Raw genomic sequence first — 27,945 nt, 5'->3', positions numbered from 1 at the left:
CAGTTTATGAATGGCACTGACATGGAGGAAATACCGTTTCAGAAAGTCAAAACCAGGCGGAAGAGAAGTCACTGTCCACCGGGTGTCCCTTTGACCACCATCGTGTGTGAGGACGAGTTCGACTGCAAGGAACTCGAGTCCCTCTTCCAGAACTACAACCTGAAACTGGAGCAGACGTCCACTCTCAAAGCCCTGGCCGTGCTCATCTTCATGTCCTCCACACTAGCCGTGGTGGAGTTGCTGTCCGGCCCCAGCCTCACCATCTCCAAGGGGTCCCATCCGGTTCATTGTGTCATCTTCGTTTCCCTCTTCATCGTAACTAATGTCAAGTACCTGCAAGTGACTCAGCTCCAACAGATCGTCAACCTGACGCTGCTCTTCGGCTTCACTTTCTCCTTTCTCTGCTGCCCCTTCTCGCTGGGCGCGATGGGGATGGAGCCCCCGACGTCCCCGGAGCAGGGCATGTGGCAGCTCATCCTGGCCACCTTCGTCGCCTACGCGCTGCTACCTGTGCGGACACTGTTGGCCGTTGTGTTTGGAATAATGGTCTCCATCTCACATTTAATTGTGACTGCCACTTCAGTCACAGTGAAAACACAGAAACTATGGAGAACAGTAAGTACGCCTAATCCATTAATCTGGGATACTTTTACAATTAGTTTGGCTAAAATAATCCTTATAATTCCAATATCTTACACCGATCCTAGGACATAGGGACATAATTGAGACGTCAGTTCAGCACCAAGGACAGCTCCCTGTGTTTAGAATTGATGGGCTTTTTTTAACAGGCTTTGATAACACAATACCTGTTTTGGTCTCACACACACACACAAAAGGCAGCTCAGTCAGCAGATTGAGTTTAAAAACATAGGATAACCTGCTCTTTAAACTTTAAACTGTAAAACATCATACCACTAATGCATATGTAATGATGTAAAGTGTGAGGCAATAGCTGTGATGATACATGCCTCTAGCTTGCAGGAAAGAAAACAAACAAACAGAGGGGGAAAAATGAATAAGCAAAGCAGTGTGTATGGCTATGACTGCCTCCCTGCGGATATGATTAAGTCCCAAAAGGAACTGGCTTGAAATGAAGAACTGGAGTGACATCCAGCTAGCATCAGAAGTAGGGCAAATTAAACAGACACACACACATTTGCACCACTTTTATTACACTATACAGTATGCTTCACTTATGAAAAAGAGGGCAAAGTCATGCATGTCATTTCAGAGCCAAAATAGAATTTGGTGCACTACACTCTGTACATTTATATCTTTGTACCTTTTTCTGTCACAATGAACCACACACACATTTCTGACTGTCATCAGATGTGGGGAATGAAGATATGTCACATCAGTCAAACCCTCCAGGGGTAATGGAATATTTCTGCCTACGTGCAACATATGATGTGAAGATTGTGCATTTCTCGGAAAGGAAATTGAGATTTGATCAATTCATCTCGTCCCTCTGAGGATGGCGGCGTATTCAGAGAGGAGATTGTTTTTCCGTCTATGTAGGCTATGAGATACCTGCATAGCCATGTGAAGGACAGTGTTAGCTGTACTACCAGAGATAGCTAATCCATTAAGCTTAGAGATGAGCTGTGTGGCATGACCCTGCACAGCCCAGGCTTGCACCAACCACCCACCTAGGTCCGAGGCACTCAGTACTGCAGTACTGTCTGCTTCCACGAATTGGTCTACATGAAATATCTTATTACTGAAGCAAGTTTGGACTTGAAAAGCAGGCTATTACTGGTTCCTGGCTCTGTAGATATGTGTCCTGTTATAGCTGAACACAGAGAACACAGACCCTGCTCTTTTTAGGTCTGCATTTTATCAAGTGTTGCTTGTATAAATACCATAATATGTGATATGGAAAATACGTTACACTAAATTAGACTCTAATCCTAAGCACATTAACACTATAACAATATAATGGATAAATCCTCAGAGGTTTGTGTCCTTTACATTGCTACCCATTAGTATCGAGTGTAATGGCGCCAACTATTGCAGGTATCTACTTTGCACGATTGAATTATTTTACTAAATCTAATCATACTTATTAAATAAAGGTATAAGTTGTACTATAGAGTAAGTTCTTAACGCCAGTTACCTCAGATGTCCACATTATTTACTCCAGGCTGTAAGGTAACCTGAGCATCATTGGAACATGTCTGTTGCAGTAGACATTACATGATAAATGTAAATGTGTGTATCACGTGAGGACAGTTTATGATGCTTAGTGAGACATAAATGCTTTTGCTTTATATTTAATAGCTATAAGTGTAATGTACACGTGGGGATTGATGAGATAGCGAGAAAGGTCTATGTTGAATTTTTCAACATAGTCCCCTTTGTCCAGCAGTCAGACGTAGTGGTTATTATCTTGGACATCCAGAAAGTGTTCCACAGCAGCAGTGATGTCATCATCACTGTCAAAATGGAAAGCCCATCTTTGTCTCGGTGAAAAGGTAGTAATCTTTTTTTATTGTGCATTGTTTCAGATGGTGCAGACTATTTTAAATAATACGTTTCAAATCAGCCACCGACACTTGATTCTATTATAGGCCTGTGTCTGGGTTGTTTAGAAAAGTCAGCCATACTCAGTCAAGAAGAAGAAAGTCGCTGTGTCCTGCACAAGGTTAAAAGCAGTCATGCTGCTGTGCATCTGTTGTGATGGATGAGCCAGAGCACAGATTCGCAAACATTCCAACACCACAGACACCCAAAACAGAGAAATATTAGACTGTATATCTTTTATCTCCACAGTCTTAACTTAATCAAAGAATGTATGGTGCATCCTGTATGCATCCTGCATGTTAAATATGCATACATTAATTAATGAATACTTTATTTAAAAAGGCACTTAACAGCCCATTTGTTAGCAGTTATGTTGTAGTTGTAGAAGTCAATAGAAGGGATGCACATAATGCATGCAAATAAGTGCACATATTATATGTGTTTCTATGATACACATTTTCTGTTCACACATTCACAACATTTCCCTAATGCTATATGTGTCTTTATAAATGACATTAAAGCTGTGCGGCTCATGTAATTTCCTTTCCCATTTTACAGTTGGTTGCCAACACAGTGCTGTTCACCAGTGTCAACCTGTCAGGGCTGTTTGTGCGCATCCTGACAGAACGGGCCCAGAGGAAGGCCTTCCTGCAGGCTCGCAACTGCATCGAAGAGAGACTCCGTATGGAGGATGAGAACGAGAAACAGGTACAGGCACCTGTGCACTGCTTAACACTGGGGGTAAAATTAGATGTATGTGAGTGTGTGTGCATGTGTGTGTGTGTGTGTGTGTGCGTATACCCACCCAATGCTGTGAGTCATTTCGACACATTATTCATTTCTGTTAGATTTCATGCCTTTTTGTCTGGCACATTTCGTATCGACTCTAACACTTTGTCCTATGATAACTTTGCTGTGTTTGACTTACTTTATCTTCCCTCTCTTTTTCTCTCTCTCTTTCACACATACACACACTCAGGAGCGCCTCCTAATGAGTCTGTTGCCCAGGAACGTAGCTATGGAGATGAAAGAGGATTTCCTGAAGCCCCCTGAAAGGATCTTTCACAAAATCTACATACAGCGCCATGACAATGTCAGGTAGGACCCAAGCAACACTGCTGCAGATCACTGTGTATACTGACCTCTATTGGCTGTTAAGTTGATTTAGGCGACAACAGTGTAAATAAAGCTACTATATTCTGCTCATGGGAGAATTTTCCAGCTGAAATAGTGGAATAAACGCTGTCTCTATGTATTACACTGCAGGCTAAAAAAAAAAACAGAATAACTTGACCAAACACGTCCTTTGAAAGAAACACTGAAGGCTATGCAGCAATGTTTCATCTGACCCAACAGTGTCCTAAAACATTAACACCAAAAACTGAAATATTTATTTCTTCTTACTGAATATTAACAGATTTTATAGACCAGAATGCACTGAAGGTCTGTGAAAGGCAAAAAATTGCACTTAATATATATTTAATATGGGTAGAAATACCAGCTCAATAACACCACGGTGTAAAATGTTACTAATTACAGTTAAAACTGCTCAAAGGTATGCCTAAATTCAGGTAAAAGTATAGTAAACTATTACGTAGCTAACGATGCAGTTCCTGCAGTATTACAAATGATGGATTTGAGTAAATAGCATTTTAATGTTGTAGTAGAGTTGTATTTCCAAATGAGTAGCTCTGCTGTCTAAATCAAACAGACACTGAACACACATAGTGACATCTAATAGGTTAACCCCAGACAAGTTTCCTGGGACAGAGTCTTTGGACCGCCTCATCCAAACATAGTCAAACAGTCAATGGAGTCATTAATGATGTGGATCACTCCTGGATTTTTCTTTCTCCTTTTGTTGTTAGTTTTGTTTAGAGACAGAAACCAGTGACCAACCAAAATCCTGATATATTTATTTTCCTGTTTTTCGGTCTGCGTCATGACTTATTGTTAAATCTTCCCTGTCATGCGCCAGCATTTCCTTGTTTCTCTTTCTGATCTCCTTCTCTTCCTCCTCTCCTCTGTGTTCTCAGAGCAGCAGGGAGGCTTGAGGAGAAGAGTTTGCTTAGCCCCAGGATTAAGTTGCTACAGGGGATTAAATGCAATGGAGACTAAATTCATGTTGCATAACACTGTGTGTGTCTGTGTATGCGCGCGCATGCCGGTTAAATATGGACAGATCTCAGTGGAGCTCGGCTGATTGCTTTTGTGCCTTGAACTCCTTCAGATAGCACAACCCTATGAGAGTGATCTAGACTGTATGCAGACATGATTTATACGATTTGGGTGCACCGCTGTAATTAGAAATAAACAGAGTGCATAACAATTTGCTCAGTATTCTCTATTATGTTCTGAGACTGTGGGCAGTGTCTGATTAAAATCCAGCCACAGGGATCGTTCCCTGAACAACCTTCCCTGAACCTTTTGAAAAATATCCTCATACATCTTAAAGGCTTTCAGTTTTAGGGGGTTAAGTATCCTACATGATAAAGAAAGGTCACATTTAAAGGAGCAATTTGTTTGAAAAAAAAGTACTTTATTTCAGTTAATTGCAATTGACACTACTGTATGTTTACCCTTTGGTGCACAGAATTCATGTAAACATGCAGGTAGTCTCACCACACAAAGCTGCAGTTCTCCCTGCATTATAAAGGGGGCGTCATTTGCAACTATCACAGTGACAAAGTCAGATGTCTCTAAACTCCCACTGTGCAGTCTGAAGGAGTTCTTGTGGAGTCCAATTTAATGTCCAGGGAACAAAAAGAGCAGAGATTGGCTTGCAAGAGTTTGCTTTTTGCTTTTAGCTTAGCATAGACCGCAGGCCTCTTGCTGGACTTCAGCTTCGTCAACCACAGCTTACTTCATCTTGTTCCCACAGTGCAGCTTATCCTGTATGCTTATTGGTTAGTGGATGATTGATGATTGTAGTTGACTACAACTGTACAAATAGACCCTTTAGACTAGTAGTTTATTGTTCAGTAAGGAAGTTGCTTGCAAAGCTTAGCAGGCCTATAGCCTTTAGATGAGATTTTACATGCATTAAATGATAAAACAGACAGTGACTGATGAGATAATACCAGAAAAATCACCCGACTGGAGGTTTTATAATGTTTGAAGATGCTTATTTACACAAACCAAATTACAGTGTATTCTCCTGAAGTTTGTTGTAAGCACTTGACATGCTCCTACTTTATTGGCCTGGTGTCAGCACATCCACTGCCCACACATACTGTGTCTCCAGAGGGGAGCATCCAAAGTTAACCCCTGAGTTTGCATGTGGCTTGCATCTTCCACTGCATGATTGGACTGACATCACAGCTGCCAAAATAGCATCACTAATGCCTCCCATAGCGGTAGAAACAATAGATTAACCTAACTGTGGGAATAACTTAAATGTGCGCCGAGAAGACATGATGAATGAGTCTGTGTGGGTATAAAGTTATATTACAGGGATCTTCAATGTTTTTCAGGCCATGGACCCCCAAACTGATAGAGAGATGGACCAGGGATCCCCTACTATATGTGTTTTATATTATAACTGGACCTAGTGCCATGTTATTGTGCATTCAATACTAAACCATTCAAATAATACACAGGTATATATATTCATGTTTTTATTTTAAACACGTGCTAGGTACAGTGAGTAGGGTGAGCATGCCATTTATAAACATACCTTGCCAACTGATTCTATCCATTCAGTACAATGTGTTGGATTTTTCTTAATGTGAGAAAAGTTACAAAAAATATACAATATATATTTGTTGTATATTTGTATGATGCTGTAGTTCACTGAATGAGATGAGGCTCAAGGTGGGATGAGGTTTTGACCTCCAGCAGTGATTATAATACAGTACAGTAGGTTTGTTATACTGTGGGCAAAGGGAAGAATAACATACAGCTATCGCTTAGAGTGCTGCAATGCTTCTTTAGATTTTTCTGGAGCACATTCAAAAGCTAATCCTAGTGCCCTTCACTTGTTCCACTCATAGACATGAAGGTGTCAAAGTCCTTAATGAAAATCATCTTAGAAATTCTCCTGTCAACATACAGTAATCCCACTTGTTTGCATAATATCTAGCATATATATAAATATATATATATATATTACTGCTAGCTTTAAATGACGGTTATGCTATGCATATATATATTTATTTATTTTATATATATATTTATATATATATATATATATATATATATATACACCATGTAGTTTAAAAAGAAATCACAGATGCTTTGGAATATTATGTGCAGGCTCAGTGGACACGCTCATATGTATATATATCTTTTTGATTTAGTTTGCTTGTTCTATAGCCCACATGGACAGGGTCACATATTACAGAGTAAGCTTATATAATGTATCCCTTTATGATCTGCTATGGACTTGCTGATGGTGGTGAGGTCATTAATCATAAAACACTTTTTTTTTTTGAGTGCGCGGTTACACATATAAACATTTGTGTCTGATTTCAAATTCACCAGCATCTTTTAAACCACACTATGGCACCACAATAAATAGCCATTTTAATTTAAATACATAATAGAATTAGGAGCACTTTTTTAGCCATACTTCCTGATTTACTATATTTATTGAACACACTACGCTCACACTCTGTGCATGCTCACACTCTGGATCTTCTTCATGTCAGTGTGAAGACAACGGTGTGCATGTGGTTCAAATGAGGCAACACACTGTCAGAAATATCTGAGCATCACATGAGGGGGGTTACATACAGTCAGGAGACATTGTGACCACGCACTCAATGGGATGCTTCCTGCATTATGTCATGACAGATTATATGTCATGCAGCCACATGCAGGGCCCTCAGTAGTCATTATTCAAACTATAGTTAATATGCAGAAAGCAGAATACAGCAACTTAATATCACATGTCACAGAGACATGCAGTATAGACTGCACTCCAGACAGAATGAGTGGAAATGCTCTGTTGTCACAAGCCAAATTAGGCCTTATAATTATCATTAGTGAAAGTAAAGAGGCACATAAATCACTAATCTTCTCATCTCATCTGATCTGTATTTGCAATAAACAAAATAGCTTCCCTGTGTTTATTACAGATTCTCCAGTTGTCATGAGACCCAAAACTGTTGCTTGCATCTCTATTGTAAAGTTGGGCACCACCCTCAAATGGCCGTTCCAGAAACTTGTTCGCATTGTGGTATAAAGGGCTCGTTCTGAGCTTCAAAAACAAAGCAATTCGTGATTTTACACCAATAAAAAACTAAATCTAAACTCTGTGTTCCAGTTCTGCTGATAGATCCACCTACATAGGGCATCCCAGAAGATTTATTCAAATCAATTTACATGAAAAATGGAAATTGATTTGGCTTGTGGTCCAGTGTGGAACATGAAACTGAATTTTTTAGATGTGCATGTGTTGTGTAGGCCGGTGATCACTTAATGTTTTTTTTTTATTATTTTTTTTTTTTATCCAGCTTTTTTTGTTGGCCAGTTGACTACACACAACAAATATCAACAGTGGCTGTGTTCATTGATCACGGCATTATTGCATCAGTTCAGTTTTATTGAATTGTCCCCAAAGTGTTTACACTAACATAGCATTTAACGTTTCCAAATATTTGCCAGCCACAGATGGTTGCCAATTAAAACATTAACACAAAGTGAATCCAGGGGCCCTCATTACAGCGACATCTGTGAAACGACAAAATGACATTTAGCAGCTCTCCCTTCCAGACCCAGCACTCTGTCACATCGTGAAAACTCGAGCCCACATGAAGGCAACAGTCTGCCTTCAGTATGAGCGCTGCAGACATGAAAGTTGTTCAGGACAGTCAGAGTTTGATGAGTAATCTTCACACCTTCCGCTGCCATACAGCACTCAGGGCGAATCCTTCACCAGAAAAGTTTCTTCTCAGCTTGGTGGACAGAACGCGAGGAACGCATTAACAACAGCAGACTTTTCAACAAAAGTAATCTTTCGTTCCAGGGCACGTTGTGACACTCTAATGCTTCAACCGCACAAATGTCATATGGAACTGAAAATAATGTCCACACAAGGATATTTGATCTCAAATGATAAAAGATTGTGTGTTTTTCTGTTTTGAGTGTATAACAGTGCATGCTGCAGGCCCTAGTGATTCAAAAGCACCAGCATCTGGGATTGTATGACATCTTGTAATGAGGTTGCAGATTGCAGCAAACTAAACACCTCTGCATTTCCAGGTGTGTAGGAGGACCTGCACTAGGCACCATGTCAACACAAATATGTGCACTGCAGGAAGTCATCTGCTAGGATCTGAGCAGTAGACAGAGACATTTCGGGCAAGAGAGAAGTACCTGCTGCAGGCTAGGTACCTCTGAATGGAACTAAACAGGGTGATCAGGCTGTTCCTGTAAACAGTGGGGCTTGCTTAGGGTTAGGTCTCATTATACAAAGGCTTATTCTTATTCATTGGCTTCTATCTTGGTAAAAAAAAACGTTATTATTATTATTATTATTATTGTAAGTTCACTTCTGACCAGATACGAAACACAGGGGAAATGTTTGCAGATTTCTCTTCTAGTGCTTTCACTTCTATATGCAGCCTGTCATATGGGAATACAAGTTCACCTGGAGACGGTGACAGCACCTTGATGGTTGCATTATATCCTAGAATGGCTCCTCTTCAGTTCCTAACAGGACATGTCTCCTCTCTGATCCCCGTGAGAATGCTCTTGCTTCTATTTTGAGTTGCTCTGCTTGACTGCGCTGCCTGTCAGTTGAAGAATGGAGCAGGTTCTCTCGTTCTTTCCCTTTTTTCAGGTCATTAGTTTCAGTGTTTGATTAGTTTACACAGCATGCCAAATAGAGTGGTTAAAAATCGACTACCTTAATGTCATTTTAGGCAAATTTTTGAGAGCTAATCCAATCAGGCATAGAATAATTTAGTTCCCTGTGTAACCTGCATTGACTCATATGCATCTTCTCCGTTTGTTTTACAGCATCCTGTTTGCAGACATAGTTGGTTTCACCAGCTTGGCCTCCCAGTGCACAGCCCAGGAACTGGTTAAACTGCTAAATGAGCTGTTTGGAAAGTTTGATGAGCTTGCCACGGTGAGTCCGTTTCCCTTCCCTGAAGACGTATCCCTCAATTACTGCCACTGTTGGCACACAAAGCTGCTCTTTTTCTCTCTGTGTACACTTTGTCCAAACTTTGACACAATGTCTGTGTGTGTATATGTCTGTGTGTGTACTGCCTTGGCCACAAGCTGCTGGCACATGCAACTTAGCTTAGCATGATGTCACAGTGACTACTGGAAGCCCATATGATGCTTAATATGATTATCTAGCGCTTCATTTGAGGAAGAGTTGACAGACCTCTTTAATCTCAGCCAGATTTACCCCGGGCTAAACCTCACCTCCTCTCTTGCTTGTGAATGAACAAAATGAAGTCAGTTCAGAGTTGTGCTCGTTCCCAATTGCTCTCGGTTTGCATGTGGAAAAGATTTCAGCTCCCCCATCTGTCAATATTCCACTCTTTGTGATTTCAGTGCTGAAAATCCGCTCAACTTTTGTTGCTGCAGTTAATCTATTCACTTTCCAAAGTGACGCAATTCTACTTTCTGACGCGTTATGAAATCTTTTCATCAAAACACTATGCGTACTTTAAGGTGAAGCTATATAAGACACAATCGGCACATCTTTTGGAAACTTTCGGACACACACTATAACTGCATCTCTTGCAATGTGAATTTGGCTGACACATACAATCTTTATGTGGTGAGAAGGTTGAGCCCCTGCAGATCACCCTGCCACAGCCTTATCTACATGTAATCTGGCCTCTATTACTTACACTAGGCACATGCCCTTGTCAAATCCATTAATCCACAGGATTACAACTAACCCTTTTTTGCTTTCATAGAAGGTTTTACTTGGCTGTGTTGAGAGCTTCTATTTTTAACTTGTTTGTTTACAGGCACAAATTTAGAACTAACTAAAAAGAGAGTGCCTCTCATTTGACTTGTTTTTTGTCAAATAGCTGTCACTGCCTCTCAATTAATGTAGAATGAGTGGTTTTACCACACTGATGCTATTTTGTATGTCTGTCCTTGCCCTGTGGAGAGTTGCATTTTGCCTTGAAATGCATTAACATACAAATTTATAAGTCAAGTCATGCTTCATTTAATTATATTTTTCTGCATTTTCACCATCGTCCAACAAAATAATTTGACTGATGTCAGTTTTCTTGCTGTTGCATTTTGAGCCGTCTCATTCTCTTACTTACATCTGAATAGATTGGTTCAATCTAAGCTTGGCTGCTATAGCTGGGAGCCTCATATTACTCTAAAAGGCTGTCCCCAGCCATGAAACTTGTCATCAAATGTTCTAGCCTTGCCCTGACCCAAAGCCCCACTCATTCTGATCCACTTTGGCAGGAAGTGGCAATGCCAGTGAGTCATAGCTGTGGTCACTGTGGGCACGCAGACTCCTCTCGTTCCATACGAAGAGCGGGCGATGCCACATGGCCACTGGGCATCATCTCATAATACCATTCCAGCACCATCCCCACACCACCTGTCCACTCTTTGGACTTGTCAGGCTGCATGGGAAGTGGGCCAGGAACACAGTGTTCTCCTAAAGTGCTGTTGATGTAGCAGACCAAGGCTCCTCTCCTCTCCTCTCCTCTCCTCTCCTCTCCTCTCCTCTCCTCTCCTCTCCTCTCCTCTCCTCTCCTCTCCTCTCCTCTCCTCTCCTCTCCTCTCCTCTCCTCTCCTCTCTAAATTCACGCCTGTTCACAAATTCACAGATGCTTCATATAAGAAGGATTACACTATTTCTGTTGAGCTATCCTGTGTCAAAGAGCACAGCCCACTTAAATGGTTACAGGTGAGAATTTCAAACTAATCTTTAAATAACTCAACTCATCCATCAGACAGAGCTGCGGCGCATGAACTTCTGGAAAATCTAACACTATCATCACTTTTTTTGTTTTTTATATGATAAATCCTCCTTTTCTCTCTATATCTGCCTTTACTGTCATAACAGCCTGGTAGCATACAGTAAACTTAGCACTGCTGCTGCTAGAAAGAGTCTGTGTCCTTAGCAGAGAAATGACAGCAGTGGTTTTTTGCAGCAGTAGTGTTTGTGTATTGATCTTGTTGTCATGTTTGTTGATGATTATGAGGACTTTCCAATGATAAATTTTGCTAAAGTGATGGCAAGGGCAACTCCTGGCTTCAAAATGTGTCACTTTTTCAGACTCTGGAATTATGCTGAAACATTTTTATTAGGTTGACTAAAATGTTGGTTCTGTCAGGGTTTGGGGTTGTATTATAAACTCTGTCTGTGACAGTCTGAGCCCATGTGTTGTTCAGAAAGTGTGTGGATTTGACAGTAGGCTGAGAAGATTAAGTTCATGTTTTCACTCCATCCATTGTTTGCAGTGAAATGTGTGGATAACACACAGTTTTCAAAGGTGTGACTCTACCCTGAGCTGATAAGCTGGGTGGTCAGAGGCAAAAAAAAAAGTATATTAAGAAGCATTATTTAAAAAAAAAATAAAAGTGCTTCTTGCTTGGACTGTGTCCCATTGTGTGGTGGGGGGTAGCTTGCAAATTGAAGTTTACAGGAAACCCACTCACACTGATCAGTATTTGCGGTTTGATTCCCACCACCCACATGAACACAAGCTGGGAGTAATTATAACTCTTCACCACCAGGCTGAGAATCTGCCGACTACCGCTGAGAGCGAAGGCAAAGGGGCGCATCTCAGAAAAGCACTGAAACCTTATCGCTATCGCTATATGTAAACTTGGTGAAAATGTACCACCTGGCTGACACAAATAATAGCAGGCGCAAATAATCATCCCCATACATAGTTGCAGTGAATGTGCTCGCTGTACTGTAGTGCTCCCAGCCTGACTGAGATGTACAGTGAAAAAAATGTTTGTCTTTAAAGGACTTTAATAGATGAGGAACATTTACTTCAAAAGACAAGAATGTAAATTGACACACCAACTGGTCTCCTCATGGCCCCCTCACTGTATAAACACTTCCTCTCCTCATGGCTTAGTTTCCAACAGTCTGTCCAGCACCCGGAACAACAGCTTCAGCTGTGAGAGGAACTCTGTGATTCATTTATGGCTATTGTTGGTGGTGGTGGTGGTGCTGCTATATAACATTAATAGCTCTGTACTGGATGAGCTTTTTTCTATGTGTGTGTGTGTATGCATACGTGTTTCCGTGGCAGAGTCTCTACAAAGCTTTTCATTCTTGTCTCTCTTTTCTCTCCTCTTGCAACACCTCCCTGCATCACAGCTTTCAGACTCCTCCGCTCCTTGTTTCTTGGCTTTTTGATTGACATGCAGCAGCCTACTTCCCTCAACTGTGTCTTTTATGCCCTGTGGTTCTCCACACAGTCTCTTCCTCTTTCATGTTTCCATTTTTAGGTGATGTATCTATCTGACTTCCTCGACTTTTCATTCACTCATATGTATAAGACTGTGATATCTTACCTCACTGTATGAGCAGTTCACAAATGCAGGTTTAGGTGATTCATTACCACAGTGAGTCATTTTATGTTTTTTTTCTCCTATTAAATCACCTAAAGACCTACAGTATCTGTCAACCAATTACTTCCTGTTTCTGAGCATCACATTAAGTACTAGAGCAGACTTAAATAGTCTGGAAAAATAGCTTTCCAAATGGCTTTGTGGATTTGAAGCACAATCCTCCTCTGTTGGCAAAAAAAGTAAAAATTAAAAACAGTAGGATGCTAATAAAAATGAGTTTATTCCTAAAATCGAGCACAGCCAAAAACTGTTCACTGCCCACATGGTGCCAGGTGCCTGCCAGAAAACTAAAATCTGGGTGTAAACACGTTCATATAACCCTCTTTGGGTTTGTTTCATGAACAGGTGCAAGGATCACTGTCCTAGTCCTGAAACTCCCCTGTGTTAAAAAAAACTGTGGACTGAAGCAAAACCCAGAGCAAACAATCCAGCTTTATGGCGGAGCAAGGAGGAAACAAAATGCTCTGGGAGATACACAAGATTTAAGGAGTATGGTCAAAACTGAAGCTGGTATATTAGGATTTTAGTCACTGTTAGAGATTAAGCTGAAACACTGAATGTTAAACTTTACAAAATAATCTCAAGTATCAGATTATCTCTGATTTTAAGATAGTCTACACTGAGATAATCCAGCGATTGATTGATTAGTCTGGGACCTCTAACGCAGAAGGAAATGAGTAGAAATAGTTTTTCCAATTTATTATAAAAAATCTGCTCAGTTAAATAGTAATTTATGGAAAAGCTGTCCCCAGTTAGTCACAAGATTCCTACTCTAAGTCCTAAGTATACAATTACAGCAGTTTGTCATCCAGTAGTTAGATTAAGCTTCAATATGTCTGATTATTTCATCTGATAGAGACATATTTTTCTTTTTACTTTGTTACGGTGAATATTATGTTGTCATGACCGCTGCTTCACATTCACTTAATTAATAGCATATCTTCTTAATTTGATGATATAGATGAGATAGATACAGATCTGTGTCCTCCCTTAGATCAGTGTGTGTGTGTGTGTGTGTGCTGGCAGTATTATTCACACAAATACTGCAGGCTCTAGTTGCAGTGTCCAAAAGATATTTCTACCAATTTCCAAGAAAACACTGCAGAATACCAGTGCCAACCGTGCAAATAAAACACTGAACATTTGTTATTTGTCATATCTGTTAAATATATCTACATTAATAGGTTGACTTCACACCCACTCTCTTCAACCCACCAGGTTGAGGTGGGTGGTGGAAGTGTTGATATATGTTTTTTTTTATTATTATTAATTTTATTTGTTGGTGCACAGACATTAATTCAAATCAATAAAGAGTGCTGGTGACTAAATGGAAAACATCCGCTCGTAGGCATGGGAGCTCGCAATAAATAACACAGCCTGTCCATATTGATAAAATATTCACATAATATGCTTCAATAAATCCAAAAAAGATTTATACGTTGTCGAATGGCCTCATATAAAATGTATAAAATGGTGTAATTAGTGTTGCTGTTTTTGAACAGGGAGAACATGGCAGTGTGGCACACCTCCTGTCCTTTCCCCCAAAGTTACAGAAGTGGAAGTCCTTATCTTTAGCTCCATCAATAATGTGTACACACAGCAGTGATTGTTGCTTTTGTACCAAAGGCAGTGCACAGCATGTCCTCTCTCTGTCTCTCTCCTTTGGGGACTTGTAGGAAATGAACTGCCCCTCTCAGCGGCCTTTTCTTCATAATCACTTATTGAATTGCCCCCCCGTCCCTGTCCCAGTTTTGTCTCCCTCTCTTTGTCCCTGTGCACTGAGTTGTTTGCTAATTCGTATCCCTGAAAGCATATAAGGTGCCTGTCTGGTAATAATATAACCGAAAACAAACTAAACTCAAGCTAGACCTGTCTTTTTAATTTACTGTAAGCAGGTGTTAAAATCTGCCACCATCTTTCTTACTCACCCATGATGACCACCCAGATTGCCCCACAATGCCTCACTGTCACATGACGGTGGTAATCCTGCTTGGGTCTGAATCAGCTCCTAAACCCTCACACTGCAGATTAGCACAGGAAAAGTACAGAGTAGGAGACTCTGTAAGTACCAGGGCTTTCCCCGCTTCCTGTAGCTTCAGCCATGCCTCTCTATAGCACCATCTGTTAATGCTCCGCTTTGACCTAAGTTAACCTCAGGAGTCTTCAGTGGCTTTGTTACAATTAGTAAAGAAAACTGTTGTTGTTGTGAAACAGAAAGACTTGCGGGGTAGTCTTACTGCCAAGAATTCATAGCAGCTATACCAACTTCTTCTGCTTCAACTCAGGCCTCGTTTTGATGCACTGGGCTGTGTATAAAACAGGACAAACACTGCATGATGTCCATCATATGTTTCCTGAAAAGCGGTTTTGAAGTGTGGGAGGCTCTGTCCATCACCATATGACTCTGCCTAATGCCTGTTTAATCCAGCAATGGGAAAAGAGGTGGAGCATACGTGTAGCTGAGCAGAGACACCTTGAATCATGCACAACTTTAAGATATAGTACAATTTAAACTGATACGTTATATAATAATCTCCTACAGGAAGCTGCAGTCAAAACTATTTTAAGCATGTTTAGTTATTTATTTAAAGTCAGGCCTTTTAACAAGGAGGTTAGGGAGGATTGACACATTTCTGAACCACCCTCAAGTGGCCATTTGAAGAACTGCAGTTTTATTATTTTCTGCCCTGGAGGTCAAGCTAATTACTGGACTGTACTATTATTGGCCTTGGTAACAGGTCTAGGTAATGTAAGTACATTTAAATATTGTTTTATAATCTTCTATTCTATGAAAACCAATTACTGTCTTTATTTCAACAATATATCACACAAGCTGTTTGCTTTCATGGTACTGAAGTTGTACAGTGAACCAAAAACATTAAGCAAAATATGAATGTTGTGATTGTATTACAGACTAAGTTATGTATTTTAAATAATTTTGAATTCTCATTTGATGCATTCATTTTTATATCTTAGTTCTGTATATTGATAAAAATGGCTTTCTGTGCACTGGTGCAGTGCAACATAGCTTCCTCTCTTTTGTAGGTTTGTGTCTAAGAATACATCATACATGAGCAGTCTTCTTATACAGAGCACTCAGAAAACATGACCACAGCAGGTATACCTACACACAGCAAACAGATGCCACTAAAAGGCTGAAAACTCACACTGCCATGTTAAAAATAGAGCATCTGTCTTGTCTTGTGCCCACCGATGTGCATAATTATGTCTTTGTGCTCCTCCCATGCATGGCCAGCAATCCCATTACCTCCATGGAAACAATAAAGGGTTATGAGAAGGCGCCCACGGTAACCTGGTCTCCCTGGCAAAATGAATGTCTGTTGCTCATATCCTCTAATAATGGGTTACATTTGTAAGCCGTCTTTTTATGCCACTGCTTATTGTCCCTAAAGAGTGAGAGTGACTCACCTGATTCCCTGAATTTAGACTGATCCTTTGATTCAGCACCGCATGGTGGGAGACATTTTACTGCTGGTATAAGTTCAGATTCACAGTTTTCATGAGATAATAGTGAAGAGAGCTGGAAATACAGCATGTATGTTTGATCCTCTAATCTTTGGATTTATTTTTTGTGTATCCTTCTCCTTTAGAAATATGTCTGGTCTAAAAAGCCAACTTTCTGTTGCCTCCTTCTGTTTCATTTGAACTATATGACCACACTGGCAGCTCTTTGTGCTCATGCTGTCAAACAGATACACTGGTCTAAAACAAAAGTGATCCAAGGGTAGCCATGTGTAAGTTTATCCTTTGAAATGCAAAGTGGAACCTTTTTATATCTCACTTTTGAAGGTAATGTTACAGCCAGCAGATGGTTAGCTTAGCTTAGCACAGATGGTTAGCTTAGCTTAGCTCACGATCTCTTGGGAGGACTGTATCAAAGAGGCCAACGAGCAGAAGCGGGGCAAACACCAGGAGCTGGTGGAGCAGTGTAGGAGGGCAGACTGGAAGGCACACTGCGAAGCCCTGGTGTGGTGCAGAGGCTTCGGTGGCCGATCTCTGTGCTGGGTCCTTACTCCACTCAGAATCACTGGGGGCTGCCAAAAGAAGAGCCATAAAGTCTGCCACAGAGGCAGCAGAGTGGTCCTCCAGATGGCTGTGGCTCAAGAAGAGTGATTTATGGGCCAGCGCTGCTGGGACACAAGTCAGGGTCTGATAAACCCTGGTCACCCGAGTGAGGGTGTATGACGTTGATAGCCCCAAACACCCAAAGACCTCAGGCACAACACTGAAGTGCTCCACCACATCTGAGGGTGTATCATTCATATCATTATCTCTGTATCACCTCTATAATTGTAGTCGGTTTGGACAACCTAACTGTGGCCCAGAAGGTCCAGAGTCTGGAAACCTGCCATAAATGTAAAGACATCCTCACAACATAGTTTGGCTTCATGAAAGAAGGGAAAGCCTCTGCAACTCTTTACAGGTGTAATAGATGAATGAATGGACACTCCTTTGATTAAACAGGAGGAATTCTAAAGGTTTGCTCTTTGTTAATGTTTTTCGACTAAACTCCACCATGATGGCTGCATCTATTACAGCAGCTGGTGATTGATGGAGGAGGATTTTTGTTGGTGACTGGCTCATCCTTTTTTTTTTTTTGAGGATTTCATGTACTCACCATGTCTCAATCTGGCTTTTTGATTGACAGGAAAACCACTGTCGCAGGATTAAGATCCTGGGCGATTGTTACTACTGTGTGTCCGGACTAACTCAACCCAAGACAGACCACGCCCACTGCTGTGTAGAGATGGGTCTCGACATGATCGACACTATAACGTGAGTCTCTTACATGTACGAACATTAAGAGAACTGGCATTGTTAATATAAAGAAATATTACTTTATTTCATTGAGAGGAAAATTCTTTAATGGAGGAGGATAATGAACTTTGCATTTATTAAACTGGAAAGCTTTTGCTGCATAGTCTGCATAAAAAAAGCCAGAGTGAGTCGCAGCAGAAGATTAAATCAGATACTTTCATGACTTGACTGCGAGTGTGTTAATTAGAACTTTTCCCCCTACACTGATTAAATAGAAATGCTCAAACTAGCAGTTGTTTTTGTTCTCAGTCTATTTTTGAGCAGAGAAGAACATTTCTGAACAGCTTTTGTTCGCCGTCCACCTCTTTACAAAATCCTATTGACAAAGAATGCTTGTAGTTAAATTAGGATGTGTATCACCTGCGTTTGACCTCACAGAAAGACTGCTTCTGACTGAGGACAGATACAGCTTTTACTATTATTTACACACTTCGATTTTATAGAGGATAAAGCAATAAAAGGTGTTTGTGATCCTTTTAATATTTTGTAATCCCATAGTTTGTCTGCAGCACATGTAGCAGAGGGCTGCTTAGTGTTGCTAATATATTTCTGACATCTTAATGACTAATTTTTCTTTACTGTGTAATTCTAACATATCTTATGTAGTGTACTAAACAAAACAGGTTGACAATTATCATCATTATATTTTTTACACCCAAAATCAGCATCAGTAATGACTCCAGAAATCCAAGATTAGACCCCTCTAATACAGATATAGAGGACGTATATACTCTAACTTCCCCCATGTTGTCTGTCCCTGCAGGTCAGTAGCAGAGGCCACAGAAGTCAACTTAAACATGCGTGTGGGCTTGCACACGGGTCGGGTGCTGTGTGGAGTGCTGGGCCTCAGGAAATGGCAATATGATGTGTGGTCAAATGATGTGACCCTGGCCAATGTGATGGAGGCTGGAGGACTACCTGGGTCAGTACTGAATGCTGTGCATGCTGTAGCTGTTTGACACTGTTTGTTTTAAGGTTAATAAATTGGAAAACATGGCAAGTATATGGAGTCTGAGGAAAGAAGGTGCATTACATTACCCTCATATATAATATTAATGTATGCTATATTATCCCATGACTAGACAACTAAAAGAGTCCTAGCTGGGAGAAAATATCATTTTTGCATGTGATGCACCTATGATGGGTCCATGTTAAAATAACCTCTGCTTTTTGTGACTGCTTGCGTTATGCTTGCCCTATCTGTGCCACAGGAAAGTTCACATCACCAGATCTACGCTCGAGTGCCTAAATGGAGACTATGAGGTGGAGCCTGGAAATGGCCATGAAAGGAACGCCTTCCTCCAAAAACATGAAATTGAAACCTTCTTTATAGTGCCATCTCACCGACGGAAGGTATCCTGCTTCAGTTTTGCACTGAGGAGTGTATGTGTATCTTTATTCCACCGTGGCCTCAGTTGAACCTTTTAATACCTCGACAGTGTACTGTCCACATTAGCAAATCTTCTGCAGTGTTAATCCATACTAATGGACCTACATGGTAAGTCAGAGCAGGCTAAGTTAAAAGAGCAGGCTTATCTTGACTAGTCGTTACTTCTGTGCCAAGATCTACAACAACATCCTTCAAGAGGAAATATAGTTGACCACTACAGCACCCGGCCTCATATGAGGGAGCTCTCACGCATTTGTTGTTGAGCTGATCTCACTTCCAGTCTGTAATGGATTGGACTGAGGCTATAAAGAGAAAAAGGGGGGAAAAGAGCCTGTGGCATCTATCATCTCACATTTGCACAGTCCGACAAACTTACAGAGATGTGTGTGTGTCAGAGCATACACAAAAACACGCACAGCTCCAACAGAGGTGCCACAAGCAGCTGGAGAGGGAATTTCAGTCTTGTCTCTATATCCATAAGGCCTCCTCTCCTCTCCTCTCCTCTCCTCTCCTCTCCTCTCCTCTCCTCTCCTCTCCTCTCATGATTATTTCTTGCAGCAGGTTTCATGTTCCTATGATAACGCTTGTATAAAGGTTACAGGGTTCTTCGTGTTAACCTGTAACAACCCAGTTGCGTGCTTTTTTTTTTCCTTTGATATGTGAGAGACGTTGGTAATCCTCTTAATATAACTGATGGTTCATCAAAGACGAGGCTCAGAGAGAGAGAGATGCACCCTGACTGCTGTGAATTAATGCAACGAACAAAACATATATTTCTTGATACACAAAGTCTTCAGCGGATGATTAACACAACTTCATGAAAGAAGTGAATGAAGAGAAAAAAAGGGCAACACAGTCTTTAAAAATCACCTAAGGGATTTGACCTTGCCCTTATTTTCTAGTTAAACTCCTGAGCTTGATAATAAATGACTGCATGCATGTGTGCATGAGCGTACTGTCCAGTCCAATGCCTGTATATAAGTTCTACACCCGTACATTATTTCTGTGTGGGGTATCGTCATGATTTAATCCTTGTTCCCATTTCTTATCTGGTGACAGATATTCCCAGGATTGATTCTTTCGGATATAAAGCCCGCCAAAAAGATGAAGTTCAAAACTGTGTGCTACTTACTAGTGCAGCTTATGCACTGCAGGAAGATGTTCAAGGCTGAGATTCCCTTCTCCAATGTCATGAACTGCGAGGACGGTGATAAGGTATAAACTCTACGTGTCTGTGTTGACGTTTCTGTGTTTGTCCGTGCTGTGATGTGAAGAGATGTACTGTTTAGAAAAATAATAAGTAATGCTCCACCTCGATCTGTATTTAAAGTACAACTTAAATCTGTATAGTCTGCATAAAGGGTCTCTCACAAACATTAACAGCATGCAAGAGAATGTCCTCTATACTCTTCCATTGTCATAGCTGCCATAACAATGCACTCTGTGCACATTGAACGTCACATAATAACGAAAGGTGCAAGTATTTCAAACGAAGCGTAAACTTTCAAATATACAAACATATGGCTCTTAGATCACTACAGCACTGGTTATCACTGATCTGGTGTGTCTGTAAATAAATCATGTGGCTGACAGCTATGCAATCCTTTCACCAGCTGTTGTAAGACGGCTTATTTATCACATTGTGGGTATACACACCTTTGTATATAAGGACTCTTTCCACCTGAAGAAACAGTAACCACGATGCTAGCATTTATTCCAGGGTTTAATTATATATTTAATTCTCACTGCATGGCTGAAACTTTTTACAATAACAAAATTATAATGCTATATGGATTAAAAAAATGCATTCAGTCAAATTGATTGTGTTTGACCTGACTCTCTGGCTTCTTTTGTGCTGCCTTTTTGTCAACTTGGAGAAAAAAAGTCTAATGCCATCATGACTTACGTTTAACAACACAACAAAGACATTTCAAGCAAACTAAATATGACACAACATCTTTGCTTTATTGAAATCTGCTGGCAGGTGAACAAGGTGCTGGTGTTGCCCCATTTTGCAGCATTTCCTGCAGAATGGGGTGTTGACTACCAACATGCATGACCACGCTTTGCAGGTGTGGGTAGAGTTTCTCACCCTCGAGCCTCACACTGTACTGTTTCCGGCAAAATACTGTATCTTTTTTTTCTGTTTCTGCTATGACAAGAGCTGGGTTATGTACACAATATCCTCATTAATATAGTATTAATATTTCACTTAAAAACCACAGTTGTTATGAGTACCAGGTTGGAAAGCTCTGTGGCAGCAGTGTCTGTGTATGTGTGTGTTATATTTATCAAAAGGTGTTTTCCCAGAAATGCAAACATGTGCTTTTATAATGTCTCTGTCAGTGTTGTAGTGTAGTACAGCGCTGTGTGTCCCCTTATACGTCTACATTAGTGGTAATGACAGCATCCTCACATCATAGACAGGAGGGAGATTACTATAAAACAGAAAAATGGAAAAGGGCGACAGGTTATGTCATCTATAAACCTCCCACAGAATGGTAATTTTACATTCAGACCACACACTCACACTCACACTGTGTGAAATGACATATGCATTCAAGGCACGAAAGTGAGCAATATGAGGGACAGAGAGATAAATGAATAGCTTTTTTTTCAGTGCAGCAGGCATGAGCACAGTATGGAATATAGGCAGCGTCTGCAGGCCAGTGTGTGGCTGCTGGTCTTATAAATAAACCAGAACATTGAGTGTGAGGGATGCAGAGATATAAGGGATGTATGGGTGCAAAAAGAGGAAAGAGAAGATGAAAGAAGGAAAGATAAATAGGAGCAGGGAAGTGACCAAGGAGGCAAGGATGAGAGAAAGTGAAGGTAGTGAGGTTATATACAAAGACAATGAATGTGGTAAATTATAAAATAAATGAAGCGTATGAGCTCTACATGTCCATGTCATGTCATGAACCCATGAAACCTCTGGTGATCCTGACTTTTTCTGTTTAACTACTGTTCAGCTACACAGTGCTCTTTTACATGTATTACACTCACTCACACACACAAACATCCGCTCTGTTGTGTTAACTTTCTGGCTTTGCTCCAATGCCCAATGTTTTGCAAAGCTGTTCACTTTGGCTGCCAAAGACACTTAGACACAGTGGGGTGCATTGGGTAATGAAGTTAAGCGTGAAGGCAATGTTGTAATTTGAAAGTATAATAAGCTGCCCGTGTTTATTGTTGACTCTTATTCACCCTTGTTCCAAATATGATAATAGTCCAGTAGTGCTGCTGCAGTGGAGTCTATTTATCAAACTATTTGAGTTTTCAGTAAATGCTTCTTTCTCTTCTTCTTTTTTTTTTTATATCCCACCAGCGGAGGGCCATGCGAACGGCTCCACAGAAGCTGAGGAACCGCAACAACGCTAACCAGGCTAACTTGATCCAGAGCAGCCCCAGAACCAGGGTCAACCGCTACATAGGCCGGCTGATCGAGGCCCGCCAGACTGAGTCAGACACGGCAGACCTCAACTTCCTCACACTCATGTATAAGTGCTCTGAGCGTGAGCAGAGGGTGAGGGATTTAAGACACTGCAGGCGTGATACAATGAGTTCGTTGTGAATGAATGAAAGAATCTCATTCAGCCTCATGTGGTTGTTACACAGTACCACCAGGTTCCTGATGAGTACTTCACCAGCGCAGTGGTCCTCTCTCTGATCCTAGCTGCCTTGTTTGGCCTTGTCTATCTCCTCATCATACCACAGTACGTTAACACGTTAAAGCAAATGATTTTTTTTATCTATTCAAATCTTTAAGCAATTTCTACTCAACCTTACGCTCTCCTTTTTTTCAGGGGCACAGTGGTACTAGTCCTTCTCGTCTTTTGCATCTGTTTCCTTGTAGCTTGCATCATGTACCTGCATATCACTAGAGTACAGGTAAATATGAATGCTCTCTTATCTGAGTAAGCCTTTTATAAATACAACGTATGCGCTCTCACTTTTAATATTTACTTACCCTAGTCTCTACCTTAGTCTTCAAATCCCTCCTTGTATAGCATCACACAATTTCAGTCATTTTTATTGTAAAATAAAGGACTATAATATACTAAGTAAGTATATATTAGATATATATCTTTAAAAAAATGTTTTTTGTGAGTCTCAGGCTCTCTTCGTTGCCACCACATAACACATAACCAAGATTAAAGTTAAACACTATGATAACTGAGCTCTAGCATCACAACGAAGCTAAGTGTGTGTTGTCACATGCAGTGTGTAAGTCTGTGTTTGTCTACTTTTCCTCCCTCAGTGTTTTCCGGGGTGCCTCAACATTCAGATCCGCACTGCTCTCTGTATTCTCATAGTGCTCTTAATCTACGCTGTGGCCCAGGCCTGTGTGGTAAGTGAGGAAGGGAAGTAGACTATGCATTATACAGACAACACAAGTAAACAATCACATTCCACTACTGAACGTATATCTCCCTGTTCGTCTCTGTCAGGTGGGCTGCATGCCCTGGTTGTGGGGCAGTGCCAACACAAACAGTTCCATTGTCATCATCGACATGGACAGCGGCGTTAACCACACCATGGCAGAGCTGCCGTGTGACGGCGCCCGCTACGCCTTCCTGTCCTGTGTGGTGGGCACTCTTACCCTGGCACTTTTCCTGCGTGTCTCCTGGCTGCCAAAGATGGCACTAATGCTTCTTCTGGGGGTCCTGTATGTCACCGTGTTGGAGCTCAGTGGCTTTCGCAAGACTGCGGGGTGAGGTTCACAAGCACAACATGTTCCTACCAACACCAGACATACACTTGTGTTCAGAGATCCTTCTGAGAGTTGTGCGATCATGTAATTATGACGCATCATGTGTATCCTTGTGTATCAGAGGTAGTGATTGGATTTTTTTTTTTTTGAGCTGGGGAACACTGAACAACCATGAGTTAGAGGCTTGGCTTTTACAGTATGTGTTGAGATGTATGTGTGTGGAGGAGTCAATGCTTGTCTTCAGCCCACATACTCTTTCATTTTCCACCCTTTGAAGCAACACACATGCTTATTAGTTCCAAATCAGAAGCCTGAGAGGACAATGTGGGTTGGATGATGGGACCACGTTAGCTGTTTCAGCCCAGTACCCAGGGGCCCGGCCAATGTTAGTAGAGCTCAGATCATAAATGTGCAACTGAAAAATGATTATGGTAAATTATTAAGGTTACTAAGATGAAGATTTATTCTCAAAATCGAATTTTGTTTGATACAGTCACCCATCTGTGAACAACGTAACATTACAACATTATTGTGACATTAAAAGTTATTTTTGCCTAAAAGTTTTGTTTTGATGATTTGCATTTCCCCCCCCCCCCCCCTACTTTTAAAAGTAAAACTTTACCCATGATCTCTCTGGGCACCGTGGGGGGTCTATTCAACCCTCCTGTGTAGGTTTTTCTGTGTGGTCTGCTGCAGTGCTGACTTGTGTGTGGGTCTCTTCCACAGTGGGGGGTCCTTCCACATCCGGGGCTACGAGCCTATCCTGTCTCTGTTGCTCTTTGTCAGTGCCCTGGCCCTGCACTCCAGGCAACTTGACCTCAAGCTACGGCTGGACTTCCTATGGGCTGTGCAGGTCAGGACATTGTGTATTGATGTCTCAGTGAATGTGAAAGATGCTGTTTTTTTTTTTAAATCACAATGTACGTGTTGAAATTCTGCCATTTCAGATTTGATATGTATAAACTATTGGGTTGTGTGAGGAGGATGTATATTTATAGGCTGCCAGCTGTCTGTTCTTTGGCAAAAACAAGGCAAAGAAGCTTGTTTTGGCTTGGTTTCATTTGGAGTGTATTGCATGGTTGGATAGAATTGTGGAAGCTGAATTTTAAATCATTTAACCCTTTAAATAGCTGGATTAGCATCTTACCCAAGTAGAGGCTTCATGAGGTTTATAGCAGACCATAGTGTAAGGGCTCATGAGGCTTTTTACTGCCTCCGTGTGGTGAAAATGTGGAACAAGCTGGAGTTCTCACTGCTGAATCTGGATGGCTTGTGTTTGCTATTAGGCAGAAGAGGAGAGAGACGGGATGGAAAAAGTAAAGCTGGACAACAGGAGGATCCTCTTCAACCTTCTGCCTGCTCACGTCGCACAACACTTCTTAATGTCAAACCCAAGGAACATGGTGAGGCTTGCTTAATAGAGAGACAGGCAGACAGATGGTAGATGAAATGGCAGAATAGCATCAGAGGACATTTTTGTTTTATTTGTCTTTCACATTAGGACCTGTACTATCAGTCTTACGCACAAGTCGGTGTCCTGTTTGCCTCAATCCCAAACTTTAATGATTTCTACATTGAGCTGGATGGAAACAACATGGGAGTGGAGTGCCTGAGACTACTGAATGAGATCATTGCTGACTTTGACGAGGTACGAACTTTGTCCAAGTCTATCTGTATATTGGTCATATATATTACATTGGTTTGCAATTAAGGGTTGCGTGTTTATTTGAATGTATGTTTTTGCAGCTAATGGATAAGGAGTGCTACAAAGACATAGAGAAAATCAAAACCATTGGCAGTACATACATGGCAGCTGTGGGACTTGTCCCCACCATTGGTACCAAGGTGGTGTATTTTGTTTTTAGTTATGTAAATTGACTTAGTGTTGAATAATATTTAAGACCAAATTCAAAAATAATGTCACTGTATTTTCCTAACCTTAGGCCAAAAAAACAGGTTACGACCATCTGAGCACCATAGCAGACTACGCCATTGAAATGTTTGATGTTTTGGATGAAATCAACTATCAGTCCTACAACGAGTTTGTCCTGAGAGTGGGTAAGTCTACATTTATGATGATGTGTCCAGTGATTCGAAGTGGATTAAATAAGCTTAAATGTGTGGCTTTGTAAAGGTATCAATGTAGGTCCAGTGGTTGCAGGGGTGATTGGAGCACGGCGACCTCAGTACGACATATGGGGGAACACAGTCAATGTGGCCAGTCGGATGGACAGCACTGGAGTACCAGGAAAAATACAGGTACACTATAACATATGAGGAAAGGGAGATAGAGAAGGAACAGTCTGTCGGCTAACAAGCTGAAAATAAGCATGTGACATTTGTTTTCTGTCATCTTTAAACTTCTATTCATGTGTAATATCTGCCTGTGCAGGTAACTGAGGACGTTTATCGGCTACTGAACACCAACTACGACCTGGTCTGCCGTGGTAAGATCAGTGTAAAAGGTAAAGGTGAGATGCTGACTTATTTCCTGGAAGGGAAAGTTCAGGGTGTGGGCACTGTAACCACTTCGTCAGTCATGCGCTCTGCCAGCCTGGCACGGCGGATCCACTCCTGTGGTAAAACGAGCGTCCCAACTAATCTGGGCAGCCTCCCCTCCACCGCCAGCCTCACTGCCCATTCCAGCATGGGTAGCAACATTCAGATGAACGCTGCCAACAGCAGCAACAGCCAAGCAATATGCCTGCCTCTGCCCAGTGTTCCCGCAGTGGGAGAGGAGGATGAGGAGGACAACGTAGAGGTGACTGAGATTGAAATTCAGGCTGTGGCAGCTGTTGCAGATGTAGCAGTGTAGGAAGAATAATACACATTGTCTGAAATACAGCAGGAAAAATACATGGCTGGAAGCCAGGAGAAGTCATGGCTGTCCAGGTATAAATCCTGAGCTTACAGGCACAACACAGGCTGTGCATATTCAGGATATGAACTTCAGGAGAAGTGAAGAGATGATGCGGACAATCAGACATGCTTTTAGGGATTTTTAACTGCTTGCCACTCTTCAAAGACAGAATGTGAGGTAAAGAGACAGGTACCCAGAATCCTCTTTCAACATCTTTTTACCAGATGATGAGATTTGTGGTGTTCTTGGGTTCCCTCAGGTCCAGGTAATGTGCATCTTCTTCTTTCTTTTTTTTAAATGTAGTGCATATTCCATGTGCAATGGATGTGTGCATTGATATCCAGCAAAAGACTGATGATGCTATTGCTTTTGTACTGTCTTTCTAATTATGCCAAGGATACATTGCATTATTTACAGTGTAAAACTGTGATGTTTCTTTTTTGATGTATGTAAGCATGCATGTGTGTACTTGTGAGTGTGTGTATGCATGTGTGAACAGTTCTGAATTGTAACAAAACAGCACCAAATCATTGTTTTTTATACTCACCAGATGAAATAGGCTTTTTATGATGGCATATTTACAGTTAACAGTGCATGAGTTTTTAAGAATTGAGAGCCATAGTAAAGGTATTCCTGCTGAAAGAAAACCAAAGTACGGAGTTCTCCATAGATCCTTAGTTTTATATTGCCTCACCATACAGGAGAGAGGAAACATTGCAGTAGGTTGACCATACTGAGCCACTCTTTCGAATACCATCGGTAGACCTAAAACTTTTTTTTGCCTTTCAGAGAGAGAAAGCAAAAAAACCACAATGTTTGCGGTTGACAACAGGTCATAAGAAGGAACAGATGTGTAGACCTTCAGAGTTGGAAATGTGCTGCTATGGAAACTAGTTAATGCCAAAACTAGACCAGTCACAAACTACAACAGAACATCACACAGAGGACCAAAACAAAACATGTGTACATATGGTGCAAACATTGTGTGTAAACAGACTTCCAGATGTATGAAGTATGACATTCATCAACACAAGAGAGCACTTATCAAGGGATAGTATTGTGGTCAAAGGTAGAACCAAGCACATT

At 41.1% G+C, this 27,945-nt stretch overlaps 1 protein-coding gene across 1 annotated transcript; it reads left to right on the top strand.

The window, feature by feature from the left end:
* The first annotated feature begins 6 nt into the window (after nt 1–6).
* On the top strand, nt 7–27,823 carry LOC114449672 (adenylate cyclase type 1-like). Its single transcript, XM_028427490.1, has 20 exons — nt 7–615; nt 3,082–3,231; nt 3,503–3,621; nt 9,487–9,598; nt 17,726–17,853; nt 18,659–18,817; nt 19,107–19,248; nt 20,345–20,500; nt 22,614–22,811; nt 22,904–23,001; nt 23,092–23,176; nt 23,547–23,636; nt 23,737–23,999; nt 24,726–24,852; nt 25,286–25,402; nt 25,501–25,647; nt 25,746–25,844; nt 25,943–26,057; nt 26,134–26,258; nt 26,392–27,823. The coding sequence occupies exons 1-20, from the start codon at nt 7–9 to the stop codon at nt 26,812–26,814; spliced, it is 3,462 nt and encodes a 1,153-aa protein (XP_028283291.1). The 3' UTR covers nt 26,815–27,823.
* Nucleotides 27,824–27,945: the final 122 nt, after the last annotated feature.

The sequence above is a fragment of the Parambassis ranga genome, chromosome 17 (assembly GCF_900634625.1).
Source record: "Parambassis ranga chromosome 17, fParRan2.1, whole genome shotgun sequence".
NCBI classification, from domain to species: domain Eukaryota; kingdom Metazoa; phylum Chordata; class Actinopteri; family Ambassidae; genus Parambassis; species Parambassis ranga.
Note: the sequence above shows the minus strand (reverse complement) of the source record. Positions and strands in the feature narration are given on the sequence as shown.

Bases quoted from the DNA above. Each gene is read 5' to 3' on its own strand.
- LOC114449672 (XM_028427490.1), top strand. From the start codon at position 7: ATGAATGGCACTGACATGGAGGAAATACCGTTTCAGAAAGTCAAAACC. The intron at 17,854-18,658 runs GTGAGTCTCTTA...CTGTCCCTGCAG, and splicing joins GACATGATCGACACTATAAC to GTCAGTAGCAGAGGCCACAG. The intron at 26,058-26,133 runs GTAAGTCTACAT...GGCTTTGTAAAG, and splicing joins CGAGTTTGTCCTGAGAGTGG to GTATCAATGTAGGTCCAGTG.